Source organism: Scyliorhinus canicula, chromosome 25 (genome assembly GCF_902713615.1).
Source record: "Scyliorhinus canicula chromosome 25, sScyCan1.1, whole genome shotgun sequence".
NCBI classification, from domain to species: domain Eukaryota; kingdom Metazoa; phylum Chordata; class Chondrichthyes; order Carcharhiniformes; family Scyliorhinidae; genus Scyliorhinus; species Scyliorhinus canicula.
Window position 1 is genome coordinate 1,733,391 of NC_052170.1, and position 12,841 is coordinate 1,746,231.

The 12,841-nt window shown below is 52.3% G+C and overlaps 1 protein-coding gene across 1 annotated transcript; it reads right to left on the reverse strand.

The window, feature by feature from the left end:
* Positions 1-308: 308 nt before the first annotated feature.
* On the reverse strand, positions 309-12,233 carry LOC119956987 (sphingosine 1-phosphate receptor 2-like). Its single transcript, XM_038784564.1, has 2 exons — positions 12,208-12,233; positions 309-3,973 (listed from the first exon to the last, which is right to left on the reverse strand). Exon 2 carries the CDS (start codon positions 3,836-3,838, stop codon positions 2,792-2,794), a length of 1,047 nt encoding a protein of 348 aa, XP_038640492.1. The 5' UTR covers positions 3,839-3,973; positions 12,208-12,233; the 3' UTR covers positions 309-2,791.
* Between the last annotated feature and the right edge of the window lie 608 nt (positions 12,234-12,841).

Consider the following 12,841-nt stretch of genomic DNA (forward strand, 5'->3'; position numbering starts at 1 on the left):
TGAGCCTTGCGTGAATTCCAATCTGACTGTTGTGAGATGACACTGTACATTCACAACTTGGGAATGGCCTCTTGACATGAGGCAAAGCAGATGGGGCACGAGAGAGAAGCACACAGAGAGAAGAGAGATGAATCCACAAGTACCATCGGTGCCAAATGAGGCCAACTCTAATCTCACTCCCTCTGCAGTGTGCCGGGGAGGGGGGGAGGCTCCAAATTCACCAGCTTTCCGGAGGTGAAATAAATTCATCATCTTTCCAGTGCAGCACCTGAAACTGAATCTTAAAGTCCAAAAACTGAGGCGATGAGTTTTTTTTTAGAAAAGGTTTATTTTTTGTTGGTTAATCTCAGTGAACAGCCACTGATTAGTTTTCGTACCGTTTACGTTCTATACTCGAATACTGTACATTGACATATACAACTGACAAATAATTGCTGGCTCCAGCTGTAGTGTTGCCACTTAAACATTCAAACTCTACAACCAAGTTAATTTTACCTTCATTTAAAAGGAGCCACCTGTTCTGTCGACAAGTCAGCAGATCATTCACCCACACAACATCAATGTCAGCAACGTGCAGGGAGCTGCCCTTCCCCATTGGTGACATAACCTAAACACTGTGATTGTTCACTCAGGGAAATGTGGGCAACATAGCTCCATTAAGCCTTTACATTTGAGTTATTTTTATGGGAAAGGCAATCCCAGCAGTCCTCTGGAAATGTTCCCCATTAACGGCCGTTGTCCCAGTCAGAACCTGCTACCCGAGTCCAGGACAGTTCTTTTATTCTTTCACGGGCTTTGGGCATCGCTGGCTGGCCCAGGATTTGTATGTCATCCCTAATTGTCCTTTAACCGAGTAGTTTGCTGAGAGGGTCTGGGTCTGGAGTCACATGTAGGTCAGACCAGGTACGGCTGGCAGATGGGATTTCACAAAGCTCGATGATAATTTCCTGGTCATATTAACTGAATTCAAACTTGGCCAGCTGCCTTGGTGGGATTTGAAACCATGTCTCCAGAGTATTAAACCGGCCCTCTAGATTACTAGTTCAACGACAATACCATTATGGCCCTGTCTCCCCTGTGAATAGAATTGGAGTGCTGGATCAGATTCCAGCTGTTAACGCCACCATGTGAAGTGTTGCATCAGTTTTAGACCCAGTACTGACATTGTGCGACTCGGCTGTAAAGTTCCACAAGACCTGTTTCTCTGTTCACTGCTTTGGAAGTGTATCTAATACAGAAAGTCTCAAAAGCAGAGCGATCCCATGGAAACATCACAAAATTGTGCTGAGACTAAACAGTTGCTCAGATGGAGACACAGATGTAGATCAAAGCAGCAGCTCATACCTAAGGTACACAATTGTAAAAATAAACCCGATGCTAACTGACATATGGTCCAGCATTTAAAATACACATAACTATTAAATGTTGAAGCTGTGATTGGCCAGCAGTAATGAATCTCTTATCTACTCATGTCATGTAACTAGTAGTTTACTTGATTTAAATACTGTCAGTAATGTTTATTGCTAAGGTGATAGCTCCCAATAGTGTTCAGCTCATGACAGTAATGTAACCAAATCCATCCCAAAGGGATTCTGCCACTCTCCATCTGTTCATGGTGTGAGGGGAACAATTTCACAGTTGCTTACTGTATGGATCCTGGTACTGCCTACTCATTGGGCGGGGGGAGGGGGGGAGAGTGCCACGTGCATCAGGCAGAGGGCAGTACTGCTGGGGTGAAGCAGTGCCGTTGGGATGGGGCAGTGCTGCCGGGTTGGGGACAGTGCTGCCGGGGTGGGGGGGCAGTACGATTGGGCAGGGAGCGGTGCCTGGTGCTCCAGGCAGGGGGCAGTGCTGCTGGGTTGGGGGCAGTGCTGCCGGGGTGGGGGGCAGTACCATTGGGCAGGGAGCGGTGCCTGGTGCTCCAGGCAGGGGGCAGTGCTGCTGGGTTGGGGGCAGTGCTGCCGGGGTGGGGGGCAGTACCATTGGGCAGGGAGCGGTGCCTGGTGCTCCAGGCAGGGGGCAGTGCCGCTGGGAAGGGAGCGTTAATGGGACAGTGCTGCTGGGGAGGAGGCAGTGGCACTAGGGAGCTGTGCAGTGCTGGTTCTGCCAGGCAGGGGGAAGTGCCGCTGGACTGGTGGGCAGTACCACTGGGTAAGGGGCAATGGTTAGTGCCAGCCTCACTGGGAACAGTGTTGTGAATAGAACTGAAGTTCTGTTCGGGCCAGATCTAACATTCATGTGGGATGAGAGAAGGAGCAGTTTGTGATGGTGTTACAGGAACTCCAGAATCTGCTGTGTGTGTGCTATCCCTAAACATGATTTATCATCTCCCTGCAGCCACCATACTAAGTCGCCTGTAGCATTGAAAGGTGATCATCTCTGAACATCTGGATAAGAATACACGTCTCCCCATGGGTCTCTGCTGTTGTCAGTCAATGAAGTGGCTGTGATTTCTGCTTTAGGCTAGACTCTGTCCAGAAAACTTTGCAAACTCTACGCTGCAGCCGAACGATGAGACATTTTGGCATTTGTGTTCCTTTCTGATTGGCTGGTGCCAAATTGTTTTCGTGGTGGCAAACATAAATCCCACAGGTCAGCTGACAGGAGGCACTGCAAAATACCGAGTCTTATATCCAACTCACCCACCATTTGCTGAACAGAGATCTCCTCGTGGAATTGTGGGCTTGGATCAATGACATGTTCTGTCTCTGGTGGGCAAGTGTGGAGTGCATGTGTTGATGAAATATGTTGGTCTCTCCTCACCATCCGTCCCTTCCGCAGCACGAGGCACTCATACGAACGTCGTGTTTTCTGGCATTGTTGGCGAATCTGCTCCCACGTGTTTATGGTAAGACCGGTCCAAGTTGCTGGGGTGACGCAGACTAGGGAAGCAGCTCTCGATCCTTTTTTCCATTGAGCAGCACAGGACACGCAGAAATGCTCTGCGCATGTCCCTGCTCCTCAGCGTGTAAATGATGGGGTTCATGGCAGAGTTGAGGGTAGCCAAGGCCAGGAAATATTCTGCTTTGTGCAGAATCTTCAAATCTCTTTCCTCGTAGGCAAAATCCAGCAGTAATATGATGAAGGTGGGTGCCCAGCAAATAATAAACACTCCCAGCACGATCGTCACGGTCTTCAGCAACGCCAGAGTTTGCGGAGCCGCGGTTTCACAGTGGCTGGATCGGACAATCAGATAAATTCGCACATAAAGGATAACAATGGACAGGAGGATGATACTGAGGAGGGTGATGCAGAACAGAATGTAATCCTTGGCAAAGAGAGGAAGCACTGTGGAACAATCTTTCTTAAGGCACAAGCAGTTCCAGCCCATTATCGGCAACACGCCCAGCAGCACAGAAGCAATCCAACAGCTTCCAATCAGCAAACACATCCGACTATTCTTGTCACCGCTGTAGAGTTTGACTTTCACAATGGCGGCATGTCTCTCGATGGCAATGGCCAACAGACTGAGGACTGACGCTGCCAATGCCACAAACATGGTGCCCTCACGGAAAAACCACTGCAGCGGCGTCAGCTTCATAGTCCAGCTGCCCGAAAACACAATGTTGAAAATATAAGCCACACCGGCAAACAGGTCAGAGAGCGCCAAGTTCCCAATGAAATAAAACATGGCTGAGTGGAACTTCTTATATCTGCAGATGGCCACCAGGACAAGTAGGTTTTCGAGGATGATGAAGGAACACAAAATGATGAAGAAAACCGAGCTGCTCCTCATTTTCTGGTTGTTATACTTGGGGTCCCCAAGCTTCCGAGTCAGGTTATAATGAAAAACTATCAACTCTTTGTTGTTAAAAGAGCATGATGGCATTTCCCCCATTTCTGCAAAATTCTCTGGCTCCACTTAGGCACTTGATTCCTTCAATGGCATAACGCCTCCAGCCTTTTAACACCACCTTCAGCCAAAGAATGGAGGTCCACAGGTTTGGCAAGTTTCAAGGACTGTCCTCATTGCCTGTAAGAATCAACGAAGGTAAATTAGGGACTGTTGTGAGAAACAAACATGACAATAACAGATCACTTAGACAGATCAAGTTGGAGAGAGAGAGACAGAGAATGTTGCCAATTCTCTTTTGGAGCAGATTAGAGACCAAATCAGCTTCCACAGGAGGCTCACTCGTTACTTATGAGTCAGTACAGTGTCAGTGAGGGGAGAGGGATGGGCGGAGACCGAGTGGGCAGGTCACCCTGGGGAAAAAGCATGTCCCGCTCAACACATCATAATTAAACAACTGCAGTGAGTTACAACATGAGGACACTTTTCAATCACTTCCGAGTCAATAGGGAAGGTGACTGCACCGCAGGCTTCTGTCCACCCAACTCCCAAACTGATACAGCAAGCAGAATTCCCAGGATCATAATCTTACACCCAAATGGCTGGGCATGTTCACTGGACCTGGGAAGGACAGGATTGGAGCTGCACTAGGGATGAGCGGGATTGGAGATGCACTGGAGCACGAGCGGGATTGGAGCTGCACTGGGGCACGAGCGGGATTGGAGCTGCACTGGGGCACGAGCGGGATTGGAGCTGCACTGGGGCACGAGCGGGATTGGAGCTGCACTGGGGCACGAGCGGGATTGGAGCTGCACTGGGGCACGAGCGGGATTGGAGCTGCACTGGGGCATGAGCAGCATTGGAGCTGCACGGGGGCACGAGTGGGATTGGAGCTGCACTGGGGCACGAGCGGGATTGGAGCTGCCCCGGGGCACAAGCGGGATTGGAGCTGCACTGGGGCACGAGCGGGATTGGAGCTGCACTGGGGCACGAGCGGGATTGGAGCTGCACTGGGGCACAAGCGGGATTGGAGCTGCCCTGGGGGATGAGCGGGATTGGAGTTGCATTGGGGGATGAGCGGGATTGGAGCTGCACTGGGGGATGGGCGGGATTGGAGCTGCATTGGGGGACGAGCGGGATTGGAGCTGCATTGGCGGATGAGCGGCATTGGAGGTGCACAGGCACGAGTGGGACTGGAGCTGCATTGGGGGATGAGCGGGATTGGAGCTGCACTGGGGGATGAGCGGGATTGGAGCTGCATTGGGGATGAGCAGGATTGGAGCTGCATTGGGGATGAGCAGGATTGGAGCTGCATTGGGGGATGAGCGGGATTGGAGCTGCATTGGGGATGAGCAGGATTGGAGCTGCACTGGGGGATGAGCGAGATTGGAGCTGCAATGGGGATGAGCGGCATTGGAGCTGCATTATGGAATGAGCAGAATTGGAGGTGCACTGGGGGATGGGCAGGGTTGCAGCTGATTCACCAGTACTGAGCGAATTCAGTCTGAGAATCACTGTGACCGAGGTGAAAGACACTCTATTTACATCAATACCAGGACAGTGCACAGAGTGCACATATATTTAAAGCACCAAAACGCGACTCCCCCTCTGGGTGTATTCTGCCTAATCTCTCACCATGGTGACCTGTTTAGTAAATGATCCACTCATTGAAGCACTATTGTCAGTTAGTGAGTGCTAACAGGGGCCATGGTCTGAGTATGGGAAAGAGAAACAAGGCTTTACTTTTAAACATTTTGTCAATCAGATGGAAGAGTAAGGAGATTACTCATTTGTACACTGTCTCTAGTCAAGCGCAAATAACAGCCTCAGCATTTTGTCAAAATTCAGCTGTTGAGTAATGTTTTAAAAATAATTCAATCAGTACATTGATGACAGTCAGATATGCCCACACTCCTGTTACTGACACCCCTCACTTTTCCTACACCTCCTCCGCATAGCTGACTCCAGGTTACAATTAGTTCATCACTTCTGCTTTTAAAATTTTGTATGAAGTTCCTTTCATGGAAAGTTGACTAATTCAGTCACTCAGAACCAAAGTACCCAGATAACATCTACCTTTAAAAAAGAAAAGAAAAATTAGCCCCTGCTTAGACTTATCCACACCACAGATCTGCAGCAATGCCTCAGATCCAGTGTGGGACAAAGATACAGGGGAGAAGTCCCAGCTTTCACTCTAGTCGACGCTGAAAGTGTACCTTGCAGGGGTGTTGCAGTTATCCTCCGAATTCCTGCACTGGGAAAGAGGAAATGGTTCCAACACCTGATATCTGTCTAGAAACCGTTGAAAAGTGAACATTTCTGTATATTATCCATGGAAGAGTATTCAGGAAGAGTCAGCACCTTGGTTGCTATGTTTTCCGATGACACAAAGATAGGGACAGGAAAGTAAATTGTGAGGAGGGAAAATTGTGAGTCTGCAAAGGGATTTAGATAAAGTAAATGGGCATTAATTTTGCAGATGGGGTGTAATGTGGGGAAAATGTGAACTTGCTCACTTTGGCAGGAAGAATGGAAAAGCAGCAAATTATTTAAATGAAGAGCAACTTCAAACTTGGCGGTACAGAGGGATTTGGGTGTCCTGGTACATGCAGTACAGAGGGATCTGGGTGTCCTGGTACATGCAGTACAGAGGGATCTGGGTGTCCTGGTACGTGCGGTACAGAGGGATTTGGGTGTCCTGGCATGTGTGGTACAGAGGGATCTGGGTGTCCTGGTACGGTCGGTACAGAGGGATCTGGGTGTCCTGGTACATGCAGTACAGAGGGATCTGGGTGTCCTGGTACGTGCAGTACAGAAGGATCTGGGTGTCCTGGTACGTGCGGTACAGAGGGATCTGGGTGTCCTGGTACGGTCGGTACAGAGGGATCTGGGTGTCCTGGTACGTTCGGTACAGAGGGATCTGGGTGTCCTGGTACGTTCGGTACAGAGGGATCTGGGTGTCCTGGTACGTGCGGTACAGAGGGATCTGGGTGTCCTGGTACGTTCGGTACAGAGGGATCTGGGTGTCCTGGTACGTTCGGTACAGAGGGATCTGGGTGTCCTGGTACGGTCGGTACAGAGGGATCTGGGTGTCCTGGTACGTTCGGTACAGAAGGATCTGGGTGTCCTGGTACGTTCGGTACAGAGGGATCTGGGTGTCCTGGTACGTGCGGTACAGAGGGATCTGGGTGTCCTGGTACGTTCGGTACAGAGGGATCTGGGTGTCCTGGTACGTGCGGTACAGAGGGATCTGGGTGTCCTGGTACGGTCGGTACAGAAGGATCTGGGTGTCCTGGTACGTTCGGTACAGAGGGATCTGGGTGTCCTGGTACGTGCGGTACAGAGGGATCTGGGTGTCCTGGTACGTTCGGTACAGAGGGATCTGGGTGTCCTGGTACGTTCGGTACAGAGGGATCTGGGTGTCCTGGTACGTGCGGTACAGAGGGATCTGGGTGTCCTCGTACGTTCGGTACAGAGGGATCTGGGTGTCCTGGTACGTGCGGTACAGAGGGATCTGGGTGTCCTGGTACGGTCGGTACAGAGGGATCTGGGTGTCCTGGTACGGTCGGTACAGAGGGATCTGGGTGTCCTGGTACGGTCGGTACAGAGGGATCTGGGTGTCCTGGTACGTGCGGTACAGAGGGATCTGGGTGTCCTGGTACGTTCGGTACAGAGGGATCTGGGTGTCCTGGTACGTTCGGTACAGAGGGATCTGGGTGTCCTGGTACGTGCAGTACAGAGGGATCTGAGTGTCCTCGTACGTTCGGTACAGAAGGATCTGGGTGTCCTGGTACGTTTGGTACAGAGGGATCTGGGTGTCCTGGTACGTTTGGTACAGAGGGATCTGGGTGTCCTGGTACGTTCGGTACAGAGGGATCTGGGTGTCCTGGTACGTTCGGTACAGAGGGATCTGGGTGTCCTGGTACGTTCGGTACAGAGGGATCTGGGTGTCCTGGTACGTGCGGTACAGAGGGATCTGGGTGTCCTGGTACGTGCGGTACAGAGGGATCTGGGTGTCCTGGTACGTGCGGTACAGAGGGATCTGGGTGTCCTGGTACGGTCGGTACAGAGGGATCTGGGTGTCCTGGTACGTTCGGTACAGAGGGATCTGGGTGTCCTGGTACAGTCGGAACAGAGGGATCTGGGTGTCCTGGTACGGTCGGTACAGAGGGATCTGGGTGTCCCGGTACGTTCGGTACAGAGAGATCTGGGTGTCCTGGTACGTTCGGTACAGAGGGATCTGGGTGTCCTGGTACGGTCGGTACAGAAGGATCTGGGTGTCCTGGTACGTGCGGTACAGAGGGATCTGGGTGTCCTGGTACGTGCAGTACAGAGGGATCTGGGTGTCCTGGTACGGTCGGTACAGAGGGATCTGGGTGTCCTGGTACGTTCGGTACAGAGGGATCTGGGTGTCCTGGTACGTTTGGTACAGAGGGATCTGGGTGTCCTGGTACGTTCGGTACAGAGGGATCTGGGTGTCCTGGTACGTTCGGTACAGAGGGATCTGGGTGTCCTGGTACAGTCGGAACAGAGGGATCTGGGTGTCCTGGTACGGTCGGTACAGAGGGATCTGGGTGTCCTGGTACGGTCGGTACAGAAGGATCTGGGTGTCCTGGTACGGTCGGTACAGAGGGATCTGGGTGTCCTGGTACGGTCGGTACAGAGGGATCTGGGTGTCCTGGTACGTTCGGTACAGAGGGATCTGGGTGTCCTGGTACGGTCGGTACAGAGGGATCTGGGTGTCCTGGTACGTGCGGTACAGAGGGATCTGGGTGTCCTGGTACGTTCGGTACAGAGGTATCTGGATGTCCTGGTACGGTCGGTACAGAGGGATCTGGGTGTCCTGGTACGGTCGGTACAGAGGGATCTGGGTGTCCTGGTACGTGCAGTACAGAGGGATCTGGGTGTCCTGGTACGTGCAGTACAGAGGGATCTGGGTGTCCTGGTACGGTCGGTACAGAAGGATCTGGGTGTCCTGGTACATTTGGTACAGAGGGATCTGGGTGTCCTGGTACATTTGGTACAGAGGGATCTGGGTGTCCTGGTACGGTCGGTACAGAGGGATCTGGGTGTCCTGGTACGTGCGGTACAGAGGGATCTGGGTGTCCTGGTACGGTCGGTACAGAGGGATCTGGGTGTCCTGGTACGTGCGGTACAGAGGTATCTGGATGTCCTGGTACATGCAGTACAGAGGGATCTGGGTGTCCTGGTACGTGCAGTACAGAGGGATCTGGGTGTCCTGGTACGTGCAGTACAGAGGGATCTGGGTGTCCTGGTACGTGCAGTACAGAGGGATCTGGGTGTCCTGGTACGTGCAGTACAGAGGGATCTGGGTGTCCTGGTACGTGCAGTACAGAGGGATCTGGGTGTCCTGGTACGTGCAGTACAGAGGGATCTGGGTGTCCTGGTACGTGCAGTACAGAAGGTTCTGGGTGTCCTGGTACGTTCGGTACAGAGGGATCTGGGTGTCCTGGTACGTGCGGTACAGAGGGATCTGGGTGTCCTGGTACGTGCAGTACAGAGGGATCTGGGTGTCCTGGTACGTGCAGTACAGAGGGATCTGGGTGTCCTGGTACGTGCAGTACAGAAGGTTCTGGGTGTCCTGGTACGTTCGGTACAGAGGGATCTGGGTGTCCTGGTACGTGCGGTACAGAGGGATCTGAGTGTCCTCGTACGTTCGGTACAGAAGGATCTGGGTGTCCTGGTACGTTTGGTACAGAGGGATCTGGGTGTCCTGGTACGTTCGGTACAGAGGGATCTGGGTGTCCTGGTACGGTCGGTACAGAGAGATCTGGGTGTCCTGGTACGTTCGGTACAGAGGGATCTGGGTGTCCTGGTACGTTCGGTACAGAGGGATCTGGGTGTCCTGGTACGGTCGGTACAGAGGGATCTGGGTGTCCTGGTACGGTCGGTACAGAGGGATCTGGGTGTCCTGGTACGTGCGGTACAGAGGGATCTGGGTGTCCTGGTACGTGCGGTACAGAGGGATCTGGGTGTCCTGGTACGTTCGGTACAGAGGGATCTGGGTGTCCTGGTACGTGCAGTACAGAGGGATCTGGGTGTCCTGGTACGGTCGGTACAGAGGGATCTGGGTGTCCTGGTACGTTCGGTACAGAGGGATCTGGGTGTCCTGGTACAGTCGGAACAGAGGGATCTGGGTGTCCTGGTACGGTCGGTACAGAGGGATCTGGGTGTCCTGGTACGGTCGGTACAGAAGGATCTGGGTGTCCTGGTACGGTCGGTACAGAGGGATCTGGGTGTCCTGGTACGGTCGGTACAGAGGGATCTGGGTGTCCTGGTACGTTCGGTACAGAGGGATCTGGGTGTCCTGGTACATTTGGTACAGAGGGATCTGGGTGTCCTGGTACGGTCGGTACAGAGGGATCTGGGTGTCCTGGTACGTGCGGTACAGAGGGATCTGGGTGTCCTGGTACGGTCGGTACAGAGGGATCTGGGTGTCCTGGTACGGTCGGTACAGAGGGATCTGGGTGTCCTGGTACGGTCGGTACAGAGGGATCTGGGTGTCCTGGTACGTGCGGTACAGAGGTATCTGGATGTCCTGGTACATGCAGTACAGAGGGATCTGGGTGTCCTGGTACGGTCGGTACAGAGGGATCTGGATGTCCTGGTACATGCAGTACAGAGGGATCTGGGTGTCCTGGTACGTTCGGTACAGAGGGATCTGGGTGTCCTGGTACGTGCGGTACAGAGGGATCTGGGTGTCCTGGTACGTTCGGTACAGAGGGATCTGGGTGTCCTGGTACGTGCAGTACAGAGGGATCTGGGTGTCCTGGTACGTGCGGTACAGAGGGATCTGGGTGTCCTGGTACGTGCGGTACAGAGGGATCTGGATGTCCTGGTACATGCAGTACAGAGGGATCTGGGTGTCCTGGTACATGCAGTACAGAGGGATCTGGGTGTCCTGGTACGGTCGGTACAGAGGGATCTGGGTGTCCTGGTACGTGCAGTACAGAGGGATCTGGGTGTCCTGGTACGGTCGGTACAGAGGGATCTGGGTGTCCTGGTACGTGCAGTACAGAGGGATCTGGGTGTCCTGGTACGTTCGGTACAGAGGGATCTGGGTGTCCTGGTACGTGCGGTACAGAGGGATCTGGGTGTCCTGGTACGTGCAGTACAGAAGGATCTGAGTGTCCTGGTACGTTCGGTACAGAGGGATCTGGGTGTCCTGGTACGTGCAGTACAGAGGGATCTGGGTGTCCTGGTACGGTCGGTACAGAGGGATCTGGGTGTCCTGGTACGTTCGGTACAGAGGGATCTGGGTGTCCTGGTACGTTCGGTACAGAGGGATCTGGGTGTCCTGGTACATGCAGTACAGAGGGATCTGGGTGTCCTGGTACATGCAGTACAGAGGGATCTGGGTGTCCTGGTACGTTCGGTACAGAGGGATCTGGGTGTCCTGGTACATGCAGTACAGAGGGATCTGGGTGTCCTGGTACGTGCAGTACAGAGGGATCTGGGTGTCCTGGTACGTGCAGTACAGAGGGATCTGGGTGTCCTGGTACGTGCAGTACAGAGGGATCTGGGTGTCCTGGTACGGTCGGTACAGAGGGATCTGGGTGTCCTGGTACGGTCGGTACAGAGGGATCTGGGTGTCCTGGTACATGCAGTACAGAGGGATCTGGGTGTCCTGGTACGTGCAGTACAGAAGGTTCTGGGTGTCCTGGTACGTTCGGTACAGAGGGATCTGGGTGTCCTGGTACGGTCGGTACAGAGGGATCTGGGTGTCCTGGTACATTTGGTACAGAGGGATCTGGGTGTCCTGGTACGGTCGGTACAGAAGGATCTGGGTGTCCTGGTACGTTCGGTACAGAGGGATCTGGGTGTCCTGGTACATGCAGTACAGAGGGATCTGGGTGTCCTGGTACGTGCAGTACAGAGGGATCTGGGTGTCCTGGTACATGCAGTACAGAGGGATCTGGGTGTCCTGGTACGTTCGGTACAGAGGGATCTGGGTGTCCTGGTACATGCAGTACAGAGGGATCTGGGTGTCCTGGTACGGTCGGTACAGAGGGATCTGGGTGTCCTGGTACGTGCAGTACAGAGGGATCTGGGTGTCCTGGTACATGCAGTACAGAGGTACCTGACTGAAGACTTAATCTTGAGAAAGAAACTAACTGAAAGACACTGATCTGAGTCAAAGATCCTTTATCCTTTTCTGTTAATATTTTCTTAACTTTCAATCACCCTTTTGCCTGTGTGTGTGAGTACATATAGAGGGCAGTAGTTAGAAAGTGTGGTGTTGGGAATCAGATAGCCAGTGGTATTTTTTGCCTATTTAATTATAATTACTGTTATTAATAAAAGGTTATTTGCTTTTTAATTTAAGAAATCTGGTGACTGCAGTCAATGTATTCAACCAAAGCCACAGGAATTAATATAAAATCCAGTTTCACCTGTGTTGTGACTCCGGGTGAAGTGGGGCTGGAATTGACCACGTGCTTGCCCAGGGGGTCTGAACAACATGAATCACTACAGGTTAATCTGCAGGTACAGCAAGTGACAAGGAAGAGAAATGGAACGTTGTTGTTTATTGCAAGGGGAATTGAACAGCAAGAAAAGTTTTACTGCAGCTGCACAGGGTCTCGATGAGACCACATCTGGAGGATTATGTACAGTTTTGGTCTCCTTACTAAACAAAGATATAATTACGTTAGTAACAGTTCAGAGGTGGTTCAGTCGACTGATTCCTGGGCTGAAGGGGTTATCCTGTGAAGAAAGGTTGGGCCTGTATCCGTTGGAGTTTAGAAAAATGAGAGGTGATCTTATTGAAACATGTAAGATCCTTAGGGGATTTGTCAGGGTTTCCCCTTGTGGGACAGACTAGAACTAGAGGACACAATTTAAAAATAAGTGGTCTCCCATTTAAGACTGAGATGAGGAGAAAGTCTCTCTCAGAGGGTCATTAGTCTGTGGAATGTTCTTCACAGGGAGCAGTAGGGCAGCACGGTAGCACAAGTAATTAGCACTGTGGCTTCACAGCGCCAGGGTCCCAGGTTTGATTCCCGGCTGGGTCACTGTATGTGTGGA